The sequence below is a fragment of the Sceloporus occidentalis genome, unplaced genomic scaffold (assembly GCF_023333645.1).
Source record: "Sceloporus occidentalis isolate IW3139 unplaced genomic scaffold, rSceOcc1.0.p SCAF_5, whole genome shotgun sequence".
Taxonomy (NCBI): Eukaryota; Metazoa; Chordata; class Lepidosauria; order Squamata; family Phrynosomatidae; genus Sceloporus; species Sceloporus occidentalis.
In genome coordinates this window covers 129,900,258-129,921,458 of record NW_028316985.1, presented here as the reverse complement: position 1 = coordinate 129,921,458, position 21,201 = coordinate 129,900,258, and the positions used below count along the sequence as shown (strand labels likewise).

The window sequence follows — 21,201 nt, the reverse complement described above, 5'->3', positions numbered from 1 at the left end:
AGTACTTCTTAGGAGAGACCAGTTGCATTAGTAAAACATAAGGGTAATCACACACACAAACGCAAAATGAAAAATGCAAAGTGCATTTAGTAAAAGCTCGAAAGTAAAAGCAAGTGGAAATTCCTTGAGTAAAAGAAAATATAAAGAGTCATAACACTCATTGAAGAGGAATTTTGCTAGAGAACATTTTCTAAGTTGCCTATGCCAGCCACAGAAGAATAAACTCTTCTAGAACATGGTCACAGGCCTGAAAAACCCACAAAAAACTATTGTTGCCTATATGCTGTCAAAAGAAAACTGCATGGGGAAAGCAATATACTGTACTGTACTGTCTTATCCCATTACAAATTGCAATTTTGAAGAAGAAAATTCCTCTTGATAAAAAGGGTGGGAGTGGGCACTGAACCCCAGCTTCTGAGCTTGAGCTCTAGAAAGTTTCCCAAATGGTGCAAGTCTGCAGAACCCATCTATGTGCCTGCACAGAGATTACAAAATAAAAAGAACAAGACCAGAATGAAAATAATTTGTCCTGGTCTATTTCCGGTCAAACATTTACCATTCGTCATTTCCCACAGACCTAAACCTAGCTATCCTCTCCTCAAAGCAAAATGAGATGCTAATATCTCTCATTAATATCAAGATGAAGGCCTCACAACTAATTTAATTAAAACAACTGGGACTTGGACCAGCAACAGGATCTAGAGCTGGAAAATCACATAGATGAGAACACACATAGTTATTACAGAGGGACAACTCCTTATTGACATCAGTTCCCATTCCTCTTAAGTTATCTGGTCTAAAACTTTGTCAGACAAAATGCCAAAATGTAAACCAGAAATCCATCTTTTCTTTAAATCTCTCTGCTTTCTCCTAACTTTGTCTCACCTCTCTCTCTCTCTCTCTTCTGACTAGGTTGCGTAATCTGGATCTGCAAAAGGCTTTGTTTAACCTGAACTGAATGCATCCAAGTAAGTTGTACATTTATCACTGTAATGTTTGAACACAACTCAAAAAACAGTAAACTGTTATGCCATCTCTTGTTATTAGGAAGGTTTGAGATGCTGATTATACTAATAATGTATTGTAATATGTCTGATTTATTTTTCTTTACAGAGCTTAAATTCTAAAACACACATGATAGAACTGAAATATCCTTACACTGTGATTTACAATATTGGTTAGATATTAAATTCCTCATACTTACTTTTCAAGATCTCTGCATTGTAATGTGCTGCGGCAAATTTTATTGGATTTGAATCCTCTGATTTTGCATCAAAGTTGGACTGCTCCCTATTGTGTTGCCAGCTCCCTCTTCTCAACTGACATTTGAACATTTTCCAGTATTCTGGATAAAGTACTGTCATGAGTTCATCCACACTGGATACGGATCGCAACTGCTCCTCCAACTCTTTGCTTGCATAAGTCTGCTTTAAAAATATAAGGATAATTACTTTTCACATTATACAAATATTTAGGCATATTAATCAAATGATTAATTTTTAGCAAGATGAATCCTTCTGATATAAAGACTTCATTACAAAAATATGTCTTCAGGTTGAAGTGATCTCCACTTTTACTTTCTCAGATCTTTATCATACACTGTCTGGATATAAATGACCAAGGAAGAAGTAATATATTGATATTGGCCACTTCATCTCATTACTTCAAAGAAATGGCCAGCTGCATTATGGGCACAGACACACTCACATTAGAATTAGTTTTACCATGCATTAATAAACTGGAAATGCAATGTTTTCTCCCACTGCCTTTTATACTACAATTCTACACATAGTTAATAGCGAATGAGTTCCATTCAATTAAAAGATATTAAGTTTCCAGTAACATTTTAAAGGATCAGGACTTAGGATTTAAATTGCCTGTGATTTTTCCTTAGGAAATGAATGTGATCATGAATCCATGAGATCACAGACAATGTAAAATAGAAAACAGTCAGGAAAATCTGGCTTTCAAGTAGCTCAGTTATGGGAGTCATGAGGTTTTACCATTTTCCTCACAACAACCCAATGGGATAGGTTACATTGCAAGATACGGTTTGAATTGTTTTAATACTGTGAATATTTAAATTCTTTTTTAATGTTCACTTTTTGTAAGTTTTTAATTGTATTGTTCTTTTAAATTTGAGTCCTAGTTTTTGGAGAAAGGAGGATACAAATAAATATATTTACTATTACTACTACTAATAATAATGATAAGAAGAAGAAGAATGGGGAACAGAAGGAGGAACAGCAGCAGCAGAAGAAGATAATGATTAGCCCAAAAACATAAAGTGAAATTTAATAATGAGAATGGCCTAATTGTATGGAAGAAGTTCTTAAGAAAGCAAATAAAAAATGCAAGCAGTAATCTCATTTCAGCCTAGCAGTAACAACACATTTTAGAGCCTGAGCTATGTAACAGAATATAGAAAAAAGATAAATTACATGTTTGACAAGGAATTTGGACATCTATAGTAGCATAGCTAAAATAGCAAGATTTTGAAATTAATATGTAGAGCTTCGCAATTATCAACACTGTACAAAGTCATCATTAAAAAAAATCCAGTGTTTTAATGTGCGATAATGTAGGTCCAAGAACTAAAGACATCCAAGAAGATGTAGATAGAGATCCAAGAACTAAAGAGAAAGGCTTGGCTTATTTATGCCATTGAAGCAATCTTGCTCTATATATCCTAAGGTGTCTCTTTTTTACTCTTAATACCTGTTGTCTGGATTGTGTTTGACAGTCTATGATGAGAAGCACTTTTCGCTGTTTGAGCAAGAGATTACACTACATAGCCATATTTGTGCATCATCCAATTTTGTGATTGCATGGCAAGGAAATATGTGAGCTAAGACTGGTCATTGTACTTTATAATGGCCAGTTTACATCAAACACCCAGTAATTTTTCAGGCCAGCCATGACACCATGTTTTGGTGCCATACGATTTAAATACCTTGACCAGTAAAATCAATGGGCTTCAGAAGTCTTATGTCATATTTGGCTGGCTGTCTTTCTGAATTATGCAGTAACAAACCATTAAAATCAATATCTATCATTCAAAACATAACACAAAAAATAAATATATAAAACAACTAGAACAAGTAACGTTATTTAAAATCTTAAAACATAACAATGTAGTATAATTGAAAAGATGGGGAAATGAAAATATTACATATGTCTGAATAATAATTTTATGAATCTTAGCAGCACAGAAAATGGAAGATTTTCCAGAGGTTGAACTTTACTGTTTCCATTTGGCCCGGTACATACCTCCAAGAAAGGCTGGACTGGATGCGGCCTGTTTTCCTGCGGAGGGACACCGCAGCAGCCAGACTGCACAGTGTCCCTCCACCCCAAAAAGAACCCAGAAAAACAGGCTTCTTTTTAGGTCGCTTCATGCACGTCACAAGTGCACCATTGGCACACTCGTGACATAAGCGACACGCAGCAACGTCTATACGCTGTGCATCGCTTATGTCAAGATGGTGGCCCCATGTGGACAGGAGGCCACCATTAGGCCGCTGGCCGCCCATCCTGGAGTTCCGGAGCATGCTGATGCTGTGCACTCCGGAACCCTTATATTGGCGGCAGCACGGTGCTTGTGGTCCGTCTGTCTCAAGCCTTTTCTTACTTTCACAAGTCTTAAGATAGCAGATTTGCATAGAAGAAATAAAGGTAAAGGTGAAGGTAAAGATTTCCGTGTTTACATGGTTGTCAAATTGTGTCTGACTATAGAGGGCAGTGCTCATATCCGTTACTAAGCTGAAGAGCCAGCGTTACCCAAGACAACTCTGTGGTCATATAACCATCATGACTGCACAGAACACTGTACCTTCCCACCAAAGTGGTATCTATTTATCCAGTTGCACTTTTACATGCTTTGTAACTGCTAGGTTGGCAGAAGCTGGGACTAGTGATAGGAGCTCACTCCACTATGTGGTGCTTGGGTCTTGAACCACCGATCTTGCGTTTGTCAGAGTCAACATCTTAACTGCTGAGCCAGCACTGCAAGAAATAGCTACACAGTATTTCAAAAAACATGAATTTGCACATATGAGGGTTTATCTCTGTATCTTTTATTAAATGCAAAGGAAAGGAAGAAGTAAAAATTTGTTTTGCAACATGAATATTTCGTAACTCAGCTGTATCTCAATTAATGAAAGAGACATTTTCCTGGCTATTAACTCTTGAACAGAAAATGTGGTCCCAGAGGCAGAAATAACATGGAAAAAATCAGGACAGATTCCTGCACTACAAAAAAGGAAGAGTAGTGCAACATGTTTCAGCCAACTTTTTATCCCAATCTGACAACTGGTAATGAAACAACCAGGTTAGGTAAGCCTCAAAGAAGTAAATAAAAACATTCTGAATCGTCTAGAGACTACTCCAAAGTTTCTCTTAAAATGCATCTAAGGATGCCTTTTTTCTCTCTTTCTCATCAGCCTCCACTTTTCTCATGATTTCCATTTTGGTGGCCAAATTAATAGATCTGTATTTTTTTTAAACAAGTTTGTCTACTCATGTATATGCACACAAACACGCACATAGTCAGAAATATGTGTCACAGAGTTCAGTATGCTGTACTTCCAAGTAAAAGGTTCTATAATTTAATATAACTGCCATCTGCCGGCCTGAGAGGGAGTTGGCCAGGCAGGTCCAGCTCCATCAGGACTAAGCCTGAAGGAAGGAGACTCCGCCCTCCACAACTGCCATCTGCCGGCCTGAGAGGGAGTTCGCCAGGCAAGTCCAGCTCCATCAGGACTAGCCTGGAAGAAGGAAGAGCCCTCCCTCCAATCCATCTGCCTTGGTCCAGGCCTCAGAGGGAGAGAAGAACCACTGGACCTCATCCCCTTTCCTTCCATCGTTCCCTTCTCCTTTTGTTTCATGTCTTTTAGATTGTAAGCCTGAGGGCAGGGAATTGTCTGATTAAAAATAATATTATAAGCCGCTCTGAGAGCCATTAGGGCTGAAGGGCGGGATATAAATACCTAAATAAATAAATAAATAAATAAAAAATAATTTCAGTCTATAGTAAAGAGCCAAAAGTGAACCTCCACTGATATGGGGAGACAGATAGTTCTCTTTCTCCTACATTCCCCACGTAAACTCACTTATTTTCTCCTTCTCTCCTTCCAGTACATTGTATCACCAAAACTATGTTCCAGAGGTTTCCCAACCCTCCAGAGAAGATCATGAAGATATGCAGAGACACACTGTGAATTGTCTCCTCCCAGTTCTGCTGAAAGAACTGCTTTTATCAGTGTGATTATTACAGAGCATGGCCTATCTGTTTGCTTTTTGCTGTGTCTATAAAGTCAAGGGCATAATTAAGGAAGAATGCAGAAAGACACTATCAGTGGCCAAAAAGAAACAAAAGAAACAATGGACAAAAGATTAAACACTTTAAGCAATAAAGGAAAGATGAGAAGTAAAAGAAAAGAGAGACAGGATCAAGACCAGAACTATGAATATAATTGTACAATGACTAGTGCACAAGGAGAAAGAGAACTACTATAATGATCAAGGCAGAAAAAAAGATAACAACAAAAGAAGAATGAGAGACCTCTTCCTCAAAATCCAGGAATTCAAAGGGAAGTTCAAACCAAGAGTGCGATGCTCTATGACAATTACAAGAACACACTACAAGATCAAGAAGAAAGAATAAAAAGGCATTTAATACATCACACAGAAAAATTATACAGTGGGCTCTTGTTATCCAATGATATTTGGTTCCAGAATCCCCCGTGGATAGCAAAATCCGTGGATGCGTCCCATTATATATAATGACAGAGCAAAATGGTGTCCCTATAAAATGGAAAATCAAGTCTTGCTATTTGGAATTTATACTTCTTTTGAATATTTTCAAACTGTGGATGCTTGAATCTGTGGATAAAAAATCCATGGATAAGGAGGGCTGACTGTATAAAAGAGATGAAAAAAAAATGAATGACACATGTAATGAAAAACCATATGAAGATGAACACCAGATTCTAAAAAGCGAGGTATACACTGCAATAACAGAAACTAAGAAAAATAAACCACCAGGAACAGATGGTATTCCAATAAACGTCTATAATCCACACAAGGAGAATCAACTCTAGTGTTGACTAATACATGTCAACAAATATGGAAAACAAAACCTCAATTGAAGGAGTTTGGGAGTCTATATAAAACCCTGAATAAAATATGTGGTGATAATTATTATATTTTAAAACCTTTTAAATAAAATTCAAATGTGATTAACCTCAATGTAGTTATCATCAATGAGTGATATGGTTTTGTTTTGTTTTTTAAATATATTCTCCTGCCTTAAATTAGTGACAGTCTGATTCAAGAAACAAGCCTATACACACATATGTAAGTTGAATGGGACTTATTTCTGAACAGATTTGGATAGTGTTTGTATTGTTGGAATTACCAGTTTGTGGAAGATTTTGTCCAATTTATAAAAAAGGTATGCCACATACTTCAGGTTTAGTACTGGGGGCCCTGGTGACACAGTGGTTAAATGCCAGTGCTGCAGCTACAAGCTTGTGAGTTTGATTCCTGAAGCTTCAAGGTTCACTCAACCTTTGATCCTTTCGTAGGTCAGTAAAATGAGTATCCAGCTTGATGGGGCCAATTAGCTTACAGATTGTAAACCACTTAGTGCTAGGTTCTCTGATACGTGGTATAGCAATGTAAATCTACATCCTATTGCTTAGTGGCATAGTGGTTTGAGTGTTAGAATAGGACACTGGGAGACCAGAGTTCAAATCCTGGCTTAGCCATGGAAACTCACTGGGTGACCTTGGGCAAGTCATACACTCTCAAACTTAGATGATGGCAATGGTAACTCCTCCGCCCCCGAAGAAACTTGCCAAGAAAACCCTGTGATAAGGTTGCCATAAGTGGGAAATGACTTGAAAGAACCACAGCATGATAATTTACTAATTTTCATGGACTTAAAAGTCTGTACATATAATCTATTTATTGTGTTTTCTAGACATGTTCAACTGAAATAAAGATAGTTACAGCTTTGATTTTAGATTTAACTTGTATCCATTTAGATGGCAAAATTTATTTCTTTTGGGCATATTCATAGTAGCATTAATTTTGTGAAATCAATGCATATCTATAAGTGGTAAATTTCCCACAGAAAAGATGTAGGAATCAATATTTTGCTCCCCGTCATTGGTCTCCTGCTCCTTCTATTATATTTTCTGCATACACATTCTGCATTTTCACATACTGTACTGACTTTCTTCCCTTTATGCCATCCTTGGTAGCTTTCCTTATTAATTTAAAGGTCAAAATACTTAATACTTGGCTGACTTCACAACTCACGCCTGATGATGTGACATGTAATAATAACATGTAATGCATTTATAGTGATTACAGTTGTCAGCACATTTCATTTTTGAAGATTTGTTGACAAAGCTTTAAAAATAAAAATGAAGTCTATAAACTTTTATGTTGATTTATTTCTATGCCAGACAATTTGCTAATTGAAGGAGATGGGTACAATTTATGGTAAGGTGGTATAGAGTGTGCAGAAAGAAAAGCAAGACTGTAACTGGGGACTGAATGGTCCTTTGGGACATCTATAGTTAATTGCTGTCAAGTCAACTTTGACTTATGGTGACTCTATGAATGTGAGACCTCCAAGCCATCCTGTCATCAAGAACCCTGCTGAGGTCTTATAGACTCATGGCTGTGGCATCCTTGAGTGAGTCCATCCATCTGCAATACAGTCTTCTTGTATTCCTACTACCTTCTACTTTACCAATTATTCACACAAGCTGAGTCTCCCTTATCCAGAATTCTAAAATACCTCAAAATCCAAAACTGTTTGCATGGGTTGCTGAGATGAGTAACTCCTTTGCTTTCTGATGGTACAATGTACACAAACTCTGTTTCATGCACAAAATTATTTTAAACATATTATGTACACAATTACCTTCAATCTGTGTGTATAAGGCGTATATAAAAACATAAATGAATTTCATGTTTACATTTAGGTCCCATCTCCAAGATATCTCCTATATATGCAAATATTCCAAAATCTGAAGAAAAAAACCCCAACAACCCCAAATCCTAAACAGCATTTTGGATAATGGAGACTCAACCTGTAACATCATTTAAAATGTCTGTCTGCTGATTAATGCTATACCAGTCCATATACTTGATCACCAAATTTGGTATGCTATCTCTTGAGACCAAAATGAAGACTTTATAAACAGTTTTGAACCTGATCTCTGAACTACTTTAGACTGACTCTCTCTCTCAAATACACTTTGCATTCCTTCATTTTTTTATTTTTCACTCCAGAATGCACACAGATAGATTCTTGTCCAAACAAGATGTTTGGACTTCAGTTGATATCCCAGAAACACTTTGTTGCAAGTTCAGAATCAATCTACAAGCTTCAGTCATTGTGTCTGCAGATATAAACCATGACAGTAAGTAGTTCAGAGTAGCAAGCCACACTTGAGCCAGGAGGAAGCCAAGGCTCTTGGCTAATAAAAGTTCATTCATCCAAGTCAAGCCTCTTACCAACACCACTTTGTTGTTCCAAGTCATGCTTCTTGCTAAGGTCAGTTCATTTTTCCAAATACCTGTATAATACTGGCCTCTGAGAAGCGTTCAGTCTGACATTTCTCCCCATTTTTATCCCATTTGTTAATCAATTGCAAGGTTAAGAAGGTATTGTGTATAGGGATAAATTTAGACAGAAATAAAACTTGTGATATATATGATATAGGAGTCAAGTGCCCCTCCCCCCAATGATTACTTCAATAAAGGGCAGTATAAAGCAAGTTAGTATTTTCTGTCCATTTAAGCTTCCAGTATTTTCAGCTTCCAAGTATATATATTCATAGTTGGACAGTCAACCATAGTAACAGAAGAAAATTAAAAATGATGGCAAGAACTTAAGTTAGCTTTTGTAAAATGACCCTAAGTGTGCACTTTGATGTAGGAGATTGGCAATAACAGTTGAACTTAATGGGGAACAGTAAATCCTGCAATTTCAGAAGCAGACTCAGACATGCAGATGGTGCCTCACATGTGCACCTTATTATCCTGCCCTTTGGGAATTATAACTTTCTCCATCTCTCATCACTGAAAAACATTTGGAAACTCATAGTAATGAAATGCAATAATCTTATCAAGTGTACTTAGTTCTAATTAACATAGAACAAATAAAAGGTTACTTCCTTTACAAGTCATTAAAGTAATAGTAACCTTTAACAACACAACATCAGCTTTGAATCTTAACACTACATCCCTAATCAACAGGAAACCAGCAACCCAAGTGACAGCAGTCCTTTGATGGTTGGGAGATTACAGCATTGGAAAATTACAACCCAAATATTTATTACAATCAGGGAGGAGATGAACTGTTTGTTTGGGAAGGCGGGTGTGAAGATATGTTTGGAAAGCAAGGCTGTAATCCAACTCTGATGTGCCCTGGAAACCTACTGACACGACAGGAATAGTGGTAGTGCTTCCTATGGCCATGCCAAGGATACCTCAGGGTAGCAGACAAGCAATCCCATTTGTTAGGTCTTTCTTTCTCTCACTCTGATACATCCCATGGAGCATAGAATTAATTAAACAATATACAACTTTGAAACTGTCCAATCTGAAAAGTATTGCTTCTATTTCTTATGTTAGTAATCAACATTATGAAACATGCAATATTAGAAACAGAAAGTTTCCTGTGAGTAAATATGGCAGCAGGAAAATTTTCCACCCTGCATGGTTATCCAAGCCCCACTGCAAATAAAATCTCAGCTATATATGCTGGTGGTCTTCCCTACAGGTCGAATCCCTAAAGTCGCTGCTTTGGCACAATGCACTGTAGGGCTGAGATAAAAGGCTTTCAATTGTTTCACAGACTAGGATATTTGTACACTAATTAAATCTTCACATAGTGGTTTAGTGTAAAAATGAAATAGCACCCTTTGTACATCAATTAAAATATTAGCGAGCATATGCTGGTGTTGAATGTCATTTATGATGATAGCCCTATTTACTATGTAACATATAAAACTCTGCAATTAATTTGCACTTATTGGTTAGAAGCCTACATCTCAAATTAGTGTTGTTTAACAATACTTAAATTACCCAGTATTTTATTGTAACGGACTTTTGACAATGTTGGATGTTTTATGATGGAATCAATTATGTAGGCAAACTCATCTGACTTCTTACCCTTGTTTATAATATGCTGGAGATTAATAAGCAACATTCTTTTTCTGACAAGTGTTTAAAGGTTATTAATTAGAACTCTGACTAAACAGAAGTAAACTCCAGCACAAATATTTAACAAGAAACAACAGAAACTATGTGAGCTAGTCAGATATATACTGAGCAACTCTTCAGAAAACATCATTTCAATTGTCCATGAAGTAAGATCCAGTAGTGATGGAAGTAAAATGCTGAACTTTATTCCAAAACAAATGGTCTAATGTCACAGGACATGAATCCAGAAATTAAACAATCTTTATACAGTTTACAGATCTGAGAAGTAATATTGGTTGGAAGACCACCTACTTTGTCATATTGTCTAGTCTAACAAATATTTCATTTTTTAAACATACAAGCCCATGATGAAAGAGCCCACATAAAGGATTATCTGGCTGACAAATGGGTTCAAATAGAGAGAAATGATGAGTCAACAATAATGTAATTAATTATGTTATGTTACCCTAATTAGCTTTTAACATTACCCTAGTGAGTCAATGTACAAAATAATTCAGTGAATAATGCACTAGGCAGTGCAGCCCTACAGAATTTTTATGAACTGTGCAATAAAACTACTATGCAATTATATACACAAACAACTAGGATTCTACAACGGCAATCTTAAACAAATTTTACTGATATCAGATGTTGTGATATGCCTTCATGTGGACTCTGTCTTATGGCAATCCTATCACAGTATTTTTTTTGTTCAGAGATGTGCTTGTGCCATCCTCTGAGGCTGAGGCAGTGTGACTTATCCAGTGAGTTTCCACAGCTGATTTTGTATGTGAACCCTGATCTCCATAGTCCAATGCACAACCACTATGCAACACTGGCTCTCAAGGACACTTTTGGGTTACTTTAAACTACACAATGTGCTGCAAACTGTAGCACATAAGCTTTTTGTATTACCTGGATGATATTCTATTTTAGGAGGTTGGTCACAGGATTACTTTACCAATGGTGCAATCCAATGCATTCCACTGAGAAGTACAGTCCCACTGAAACCATTCTCCACTATGTCCTGATGAACTAGAGGAAGCAGGCATGAGCCGGCCAAGTTGGCAGAAGAAGTCTCCTGAACTTAATTAATCTTCATACATTTGCATGGTCCACATGGACAACATTCAACTCAACCTCCAATCTTGATCAGGCCCCTTGTGGACCTAGAGATGGCAGCCCAGTCCTGGACAGACCAAAACCTCTCCTACTATATCATGACATAGTGCTACTGACACTGGAACAACAAAGGTGGAGACCTAAAGGCCTGAGAGGTCCAGGGGCCTAGGAGAAGCCACCTATGGTTGGCTCTTTCACTCCAAAGATGTAGTTTTTTCCTCTACCCTCAGAGTGAGAGATCCCATCTTTCTTATGATCCTTGGAATATGGTCATCCCTGGGCTCATAAGTTTGCACTCAGAAAATTAAAAAGCTGTTATTTAATATTGCTTTAAAAAATAAAATACAAATAAAGCTTCAGTTCATTTGCCGAGGTATTTTTCAGAGCTTATTACCTTTAACCTTTTCAAAATGTGGATCCAAAAAACAGATCAATTCAGTATTAAATATTTTCAAGCCATGACTTTCAATAGTTTGACTGTGACAATGCTTAGGAAGAAAATGAAAACATTTTTAATACTTCAGATATTTCTGTATCATACACTGCTGTCTTTTTTTACTTTGACCCTTCAAATAAACCCTATGTATTCGAGTCGTAACATTTGTTTCAGTCCAGAACTAATTCTATTTAAGTGTTCCACTTAAATATGATGTAAGCTGTATAATTTATTAAATCCAATATGTAAACAGAATAGGCTTTTCTTTAGTTTGGAATAGTGACAATGATTCTGGTGCAATATGTATAGAAAAATACATTTCAGAAGTAAATTAAGATGGAAATATTTCTGTGAGACTGTCTTTGTACAAGAGAGGGAGAGAGAAAACTCCAACCAGAATCTAGAAGTTCTATGAAAGGTCATTATGAATCAACTGAGTTTCACATACTAAACAGCCTGATACCATAGGTTTCAAGTACTGGCATTTAATTTGTTGAACTAATGCTATAGTAAAAATCCAGCGTCATGATGACACTTAATGAAACTGTCCTTTACTTCATACACTTAATGAAACAGTCCAGAGCTGGCTTAAAAATTGGCTGTGGGTGGTTCCTCAAACCCGTGAAGCAGGATTTTGGTATCCACAGGGATCTGGGAGACATCACCCCTTTCTTCTGTTTTCTCTGGAGCCTGCTATTCTACAAGCAGAAATCCAATGTTGGGTCTTGGCATGTTTTCTACATGTAATGACCATGAAAACTGAATTTTCCGTAATTCAAAGAATTACAGCTCACCACATAAACATAAAAATAGACCCAACAATGGATTTCGGTGCAAGCCCACCACATAAACATAAAAACAGACCTTGTTATGCCATGCACAGAATTTTACACAATATATACAAAACAAGAGGGAAATGAGACACGTTTGTAGTAAAAGCAAACAGATATAAAATCATTTATAGAAATGTAGCTTGTTATTTTTTTTAACCAACACTGTCAGGCCATAAGAAGAACTGCTGGAGCTGATCCCCTTCCTCACCACCATCCCCTTCTCCTTTTGTGTCATGTCTTTTTTAGATTGTAAGCCTGAGGGCAGGGAACCGTCTAATTAAAATAATAATTGTAAGCTGCTCTGAAAGCCTTTAGGGCTGAAGGGCGGGGTATAAATACTGTAGATAGATAGATAGATAGATAGATAGATAGATAGATAGATAGATAGGTCTGGCTATGTATAGGCAGACTGCACACTCATTTTTTCTGCTTGAAAGCTGAAATCTAAGGTAAACTTAGTACAACAGTATGATAGATGACAAATATTAATTATAATTTTAAATTTCAACAGCACTGTGAATTTATCAGGTTTACTTAAAATGACCCAAATGGCAATAGCTAAAGAGTCAAAATTATGTTCTTTACCTGACATGATAGAGAAGATAAGTAAGGCTATTGCACAAAAAGAAATGCAAAATGTAATGGTTATTCATAATGGTTATTCTAAGTAGGTAAGTAGCATATATAATAACTGAGTAGCTCAAATATCTTCATAAAGATATACCTCAGTTAACAAAATATATTTCTGGGCATTGCTTAGTCACCAGAAAATTTCATATTAGGAGTAGAAGTAACAGGGAGAGAATAAGGATAGGTTGCTACATTATATTTTACATCTTTTCTAGTCCCCTTTGAAACAGGTGCAAAATTGAGACAAATTTTGTCTCTGTAATGCACATCAGGCTTAAATACCCCAAAGGCACCAGATCCCATCTGATTTTGGAAGCTAAACAGGGTCAGCTCTGTTAAGTACTTGGATGGGAAACCAAGGCCTGTAACAGACTGCCAAAATAAAGCTGCTTCGGGTCTCTTTGGAGGTATGCTGTTTAAATGATGCATGCACCCTAAGAATCCGGAAGCTGCACCAAAGCTGCACTCCGGTGCTTAGGAATGGAGTGTGGCTTTGGCACGACCTCTGGACTCTTAGGACCCAGGCATCATTTAAATAGCATACCTCCAAAGAGACCTGAAGCAGCTTTATTTTGGCAGTCTGTAACAGGCCCAAGTACTGTAGGCTATATTTCAGAGAAAGGAACTGGCAAAACCACCTCTACGTATTCCTTGCCTAAGAAAACAATATGAAATTCATGAGGTCACCAAATCAACAGACAATGAAGACACACACACACAATGCACATCAATCTTCATCCGGATATATCAGTCTTCAAGGAAAATTTTTACAATATTGCAATACAATATGAATTTTCTCTCTCCTCCTCATCTGAAAGTAGGTGCATGAGTTGGGCTGGCATTTGAACTTGAAACACAGAATTGCTCTTTAACATATATGTCAATTATCCTTCTTACATTTTGGTATTTGGTGGAATTACTACATTATGAAACAGACTTACAAATGGAATGCTGAGAGGTCAAGTTGGGCCACAAAGTCTCACTTTACTTTACCAATTATGATTTTTCAAGATGCAGGGAAGAGGAAATGATTGTTTAAGTCTTTAAGAAAGGAAATAGAATATATCCAATCATCTGACAGGTCAACTGATAATTGACTATTCCTGCAAAATAAGCATCTTTTTTTTACACATCTGCCAGCTCACATTCAGGAAAATGATACAACAGGTGAAGAACAGACAGGCTTTTGAGAAACATATTTATGTTTAATTACTTAATAACTAACAGTCTGACTCTAAGCCTTAGGGATCTGAAGGGCAGGTGTGAACTTTGGCACTTCTTTTCTGTTGCCAAGCAGATGCCTGAACTATTCCAGTTAGGGAAGTTTTTCATATCCAGCCCCTATACCTCTGAGACTACTTGGAGGGATGTAATTCTTTTGAATAATTAAGCAGGAATCAGCTCTCAAACAATCAAAACTCTTCAGGGTAGACATTGAAGTTCAGTTGTAGAGTACATGGCTTGCATGAGTAAAGTCCAGGTTCCTGGCATTTCCAGCTAGGAATGTCAAGAGACTATTGGACTATTATGAAGATTAGATTTAAACGTCATAGAGTTGGAAGAGACTGTCAAGGCCACTTAGTCCAATCCTTTGCTGCCTAGTTGACATAAGATGGCAACCAAAATGGTGAAAGGTCTAGGAACCGTGCCCTGTGAGAAGTGGCTTAGGGGGCTGGGTATGTTTAGCCTGGAGAAGAGACGGTTAAGGGATGACATACAGTGCGTCCTCGCCTTACGCGGGGGATCCGTTCTGGATCCCTCCGCGTAAGGCGAATTCCGCCTATGCTCGAGCCCCATTGGAAACAATGGGGCTCGTGCGCGGCAGCACGGGTGCGCACGGGGCGCGCACGCCCATTCAATCGAATGGGACGCGCCGCCCCTTCCGCCCCGCGGCTTGAGCACGTATGCTCAAGGTCGCGTATGGTGCGCCCGCGTATGGCGCGGACGCACTGTAATAGGGACGTTTAAATATTTGAAGGCATGTCATATTGAGGCTGGAACAAGTTTATTTTCTGCTGCTGCAGAGACTAGGACTCAGAGCAATGGATTCAAGCTACAGGAAAAGGGATTCCACCTAAACATTAAGAGGAACTTCATGACACTAAGAGCTGTTGAACAAGTAGGATAACTGCCTCAGAAAGTAGATGAGACTCCTTCTTTGGATGTTTTTAAACAGAGACTGGATGGTCATGTGCCAGAAGTGCTTTGATTGTGTATCCCTTATGTATATTTTGAGTAAAAATTCCAGGGTCATCAGTAGGCAACTGATATAGGTGTGCTGCCAAAAAGCAATGCATTGCATTTGGTATTGCTTGTTTCCAGCACTTCACTTATTCTCCTAACTGAGTTTAAACAGTTTGTACTTGCTTCACTAGAACATTCACTTTCCGGTCAGATTGTAATAGCAAGCGATGGTTCAGTTATCCCAAAATAATGCATTAAGATATCTGCATGAAGGAAAGGAATCCCTAGTGGTCATGCCGAACTTCAGTGCTAATCTAAACCACTGTCTCATTAGCTTTTAAATCTTCCTTCAAGGTTTTGGAGGCCTCTTTGTATTTCTGCTGTCTTTTTTTTTTTTATCTAAGTGCTCCTTTCTAGGGTTAGTCTACTCACTCTTATATTGCTAAATCACCTCTTCTTGGCACAGCCATTGGGCCAGACATGAAGCTTTCATTTACACTTTAAAGTCAGTGCTATTATTCATTTCATATGATTCAATAATGGTAGTTAGTGAAACAAGCCAAAATTGTAAACCAAGGTTTGAAGTCAGCTTATTTCCTTTAACCATAGTTAAGACTCAAGGACACAGGCAAGAAGAAAGATGTTGCCTGGCCTCAGGCAACATCTTTCCGCCTGCCTTTGTCCTTATTATTATTATTATTATTATTATTATTATTAAACTTTATTTCTAGAGCGCTGTAATTATGCACAGCGCTGTCCTTCAATTATTAAAGCTGAACTTGTCATCTCATCACCATACCTACAAGTTTTGCATTTCTATAGCTATTCATACAGAAAGTCCTTTCTGGGCACCACCTCACTCCATGTATTTGAGAAAGCATACCAAGAGTATGCTATAACTTATTTTGCACAGTTAGGCCCAGTGCAGACTGGCACTTTGCACTGGCCTGGGATCGATTTTAGGGCTCCATAGGGCTGGGCGTCCAAACGCACCCAGCCCTACTTTCGGAACCCATGAGTCACCTTGCTGCGCCCTCGTTCATATGGGGCGTGTGCCGATGAGGCGTGGCTGTCCGAGTGCCCTTAACTCCCTTAAAAAGAAGCCGCCTAGAGTGGCTCCTTTTTAGGGAGCGCATTGGTGCCACGCCATGCGCCTGACATGGCACCAATGAGGGGAAAAAACGGGTGGCATGGAGTCGCCTGGCTGTATCCCTCCTTAGTCTCAAAGGTGCTACAAGATCCCTTTGCATAACATCAGGACAATTTTTTTCCCAGAGCGCACAAATATAGCCATCACTGAAAATACTTTGACAGTGACGAAAACAAATGTCCACTGCCTACAATACCGTTTAATTCACCTGTTACATTTATGTCACTTGTCTTTGTTTGGCCCATATAAATGAGTTCAGAATATCTAGCAGCTATGGTGCTATGTAATGCCAGAATAAATGATAATGATTGACATAAAATATTGCCTGTTTAGTAAATGGTACATAGTGTACACTGTTTTTGTTGCACTGAATAGTTTGTTTTGGAATCATAGTTAAAACTTACTGCCTTGTGTTGAAAGATCACTGATATAATGTGGTGATTAAGTGGCTGGTCTGTGAGACAGAAATCAACAGTTCACATTTCAGACCAGCCACAAACTTGATGGGTGTCCATCTTAAACTGTAACTTATACAGTCGGCCCTTCTTACACATGGATTTTTTATACACGGATTCAAGCATCCATGGTTTGAAAATGTTAAAAAAAAGTATACATTTCAAATATCAAACCTTGATTTTCCATTTTTTTTATAAAGGACACCATTTTGCTATGTTATTATATTTAATGGGACTTGCGCACCCAGGGATTTTGTTATCCATGGGGGTTCTTGGAACCAAATCCCAGCGTATAACAAGGGTCCACTGTAATATGGAAGGATGAAATTAACCTTCCTCATGAGAAAGAATTAGTAAGAAAATACATCACACTTTGAACAGCTATAGTGCCCAATGGCAAAAGATTCCTAGGCTCAACAAAGCCCTGTTTCTTGGTTGGCCAATCACCAAAAACATGCAAAAAGCCATAAAAAGGAATAGAACACTAGTCCACTGATGGCTCATCTAATAGCTCCGCATCAACCTCTCCACATCTCTGGCATGCAAGTTACAGTGTGGTGTCCAGGACCCATCATGGACATAAAATCCATGGATGTTCAAGTCCCACTATACACAATGGTGTAGTAAAATGTTGCCCTTTATACAAAATGGCAAAATCAAGCTTTGCTTTTTGGGGAAATATTTTTTTAAAATATTTTAAATCCATGTATGGTTGAATCCATGGATGCAGAGGACCAAGTGTATTTCCATTCCATTAGTATATTAAAGAGTGCAGAGTAAGGGAAGGATGTATGCACAATATGTCAGGGATGATGGGAGTTGTAGCTCTTCACCTCTGGCTCGAACTCACCACCTTGTTACGCACCGGCGCTGACCAGTTTTGGCCAGTGGTTAAAGCTTTGCTCTAAAGCAGCAGAGTTACAGAGAATAGGCTGAAGACCCTGACAAACTCTCCAAGCCTTCTCACTCTTGCTTCCACAGAAGTCTTCACACTTCTTCAGGATCCAGCTGGCTCTTGTATCTTGACTCAAGACACCAGACAACTCAGTAGTCTTATATAAAAGATCTACTTTATTCTACTATATATAGCTCCAAAACTATCCAACACAACTCCAATACTCCTCACTACTACCCAACTACTACTACCCACAAAATACATTGGGATTCATAGCCATTATTATAGTCATTGCAAAATACCACCCACTGTTGTCTGTTTCCACCCAGTGGGCGTGTACATCCACTCTCATTGGTTCTCTTGGTTCAACCCACAATTAATGATTTCATCATCTCACCTTGTCCACTTAACAATTCTCAGGTGTGTTCAATTATCCACTTTACATTTCTGTCCTTGGCATTTAGGACTTGCTAATTCCATTACCTTTTACACCTGTGTGGCTTCTAATTGCTTCTGCTGAGTCTCCCTGACTCTCACATACATGTTTTATTTCTTTCACTGTATATCCCATGTTGCATTTTCCTTAACACAATATTCTCTGCAAATGTGTGGGTTATATATGCAGGGAAAGAAAAAAATGGAGCCTTGTAGAAATCCTCACACAGGTATTGTGCCCAATAGAACTGACTAGGATTTTAGTACTATCACTGCTGGAGAAAACATTAATGAATGTTATTTAGCTACTTCTGCAAATAAGCGTCTCATGAGAAAAACCAAAACACAGGAAAATCAATTAATTTTTCAAACAAAAAATGTAACATAAATATTATCACAAATAATGATGCTTCTCTGAATGGCCATGTTTGTATCTATGATGACGCTTCCTGCTGCGGTTGTGGATATCTTTCCAAATTTGGTAAAGTTATAAACCAATATAAAATTCACATTGCAGAATTTAAGAGATCAAATACAGTGCCAAACTATTATTTTCACTATAACTAGATGAGAATGGAATGTTTCATATAGACAGCTAACATAGACAGTTCATTAAATAACGTTAAATATCCTGAAGGACAAAGAAAAGATTCCTAAACAATACTGTACAAGAAAGGAGAGAGAAGTGGAGAAAGTAAAATGGTGTCCCTTACATGAAATGGTGAAATCAAGGTTCACTTTTTGGAACTTTTAAAAAATATTGTTAAGCCATGGATGGTTAAATCCATGGATTCAGAATCTGAACACAAACGGCTGACTGTAACACTGTGGCACCATTCCATTACAAAAGGAGACTAAATTCAAAAGTGGCTTGACAATTATGGGCTGGATAAGTTTATTTACAAATCACCATTACCACTGCCACCACCATTTCATTTCTGGAGTCTTCTACTCCAGTAATTACTGTAGGTAATCATGTATAAATCTAGAAATTTTAGTCAAAAAGAAGATTAAAAAAACCCTGGGTTGACTTATCTATGAGTCAATGTAAGTACTGTATCTTAACTCTTATCAAATAAGGACCATCTCCATTACTGAGTAGAGTGGTGGAAGGTGAGAACTTAGTTGGCCCTGGGAGAACCAAAAAGAAGCAGGGACCGCCTCCCACACCATGCTCTCTGCTGCAGTGCTGCTTCTGGCCTTTTTGAATGACTGGGTGGGGAAACAGTGGCAATGGCAGCTTTGATGCTTCCCTTCAAAGGAATCTAGAGGGAATAGAGGCGTCAGTGTTTTTTTAAAGCTCTTCTGGGATGGATTAAGCTCTCACCTTTTTCTCTACTCAAAGCAGATGATTGTTCCTTTTTGATAAGATTTAATGCTGTACAGTATCTTAATTCTTTCCTTTACATCCTTTTTGATATGTACAAATTTTCTTAGTCCCATTGGCACCAGGTCACCTCTCCCACACACTGCACATCATTTATCATAGCTCACTCCTCATCCATCATTTAGGGTGGTGCCGTGCCCAACCTGGAGGCAAGCCCGGCTGAGGACTCAGAAGAGAGAGAGGTGGAGGAATCTGACTCTCAGTCTCGTCCCAGTTCTGCCCTGACAGTGCTAGCAAAGATTGCTGCCAAAGAGGAGTCAGGAGCTCGGCACCCAGGCAAAAGGGGCTCCTGCTAATTTGGGCAGTCAGGAAGAGGAGGAGGCCAACTTACCTGTGCCTTCTTATAGCCAACAAAGATCAGAAGATGTGGGGCTGCGTCGTTCTAGAAGGCTTTATGAGAAATGCCAGGCAATTAGAAAGCAGCTGCACTAGGAAGTGTTGAAGATAAAAGTTTGGGAAGAATGCCAGAACCTTTATCAAAGATTAGCTGACTTCCCTGGTGAAAGTATCCTTGTTGGAGACTCTCTTGTTATTTGATTCCCCTGACTGGACCCCTGGATTTTGGACTGATGACTCTATGTACTGAAACCCTGGACTCTTGGACTGGTTGACTATTCTGATTACTCAAACCCTGACTCTCAGACTGGCTAAACAATCTTGCTTTCGGAGCCATTGGTATGATTTGGCTTCTGGCCACCTGATACTCCAGACTTGAATTGTGTCAGACATTGTATTTTGTTATTCTTTTGCTTTGCCATTATCTTTATTCGTCTTGCTGCTATTGGCTGCTTACTGCTTTCCTGGACAGATTAACAAAACCAGCAATGCCTTCTGGAACTTTGTCCTTTTTCATCCTTATATCCTTTTTTGCATTCCCCTAAGTTCTATCCCCAACTTATCCATGGATCATATCAAAATCCATAATTTTGTCCCCCAAATCTGCCCTCAACTTATATGTCAGGTTGACTTATATACAAGTATATAAAATACATTCACCATCAAATAGGAAAGATTTCACAAATGTAGCACTTGTAGGTATTTAGGCATAAACTGAGGAATTACATACAGATCTCAAAAGAGACAGGTAACATTGACAGCGGATGGTGAGCCCTAAAATGGTGAATGGGCCTTGATTACACGTGGGGTTTGTCTTATGCGGGTGTGTGTGTCTGGAACAGATCCCCTGCGTAAGGCGAGGGCAAACTGTATCTGTGTTACTCAAACTATGTGCCACTCCTACATCTTTGAGAAAGAATGAACTTTTCCATCTCAGTGAATGTGGTCATTATTTACACCACATCTAGGCTGAAATTTGTTAAGGGTACCCAGGAGTCAAAATGAGATTGTTTTAGGAATCAAATTCTGCACATGTGTCTTTAGTTGCCCGCTACAGATTTTACATATAGCTGAAATTTCTATTGACCAGCCTTTGTAAACATGTAGAGGA

At 38.2% G+C, this 21,201-nt stretch overlaps 1 protein-coding gene across 2 annotated transcripts in view; it reads right to left on the bottom strand.

The window, feature by feature from the left end:
* Positions 1-21,201, bottom strand: part of VEGFC (vascular endothelial growth factor C) — a 59,600-nt gene that overhangs the window by 23,291 nt on the left and 15,108 nt on the right. Inside the window, exon 2 of one of the 2 annotated variants that reach the window (XM_089527001.1) lies at positions 1,205-1,427. In XM_089527001.1, the coding sequence (XP_089383127.1) occupies positions 1,205-1,427 (223 nt within the window). The remainder of the gene's footprint in view (positions 1-1,204; positions 1,428-21,201) is intronic. The other variant, XM_089527002.1, reaches the window with a different exon arrangement.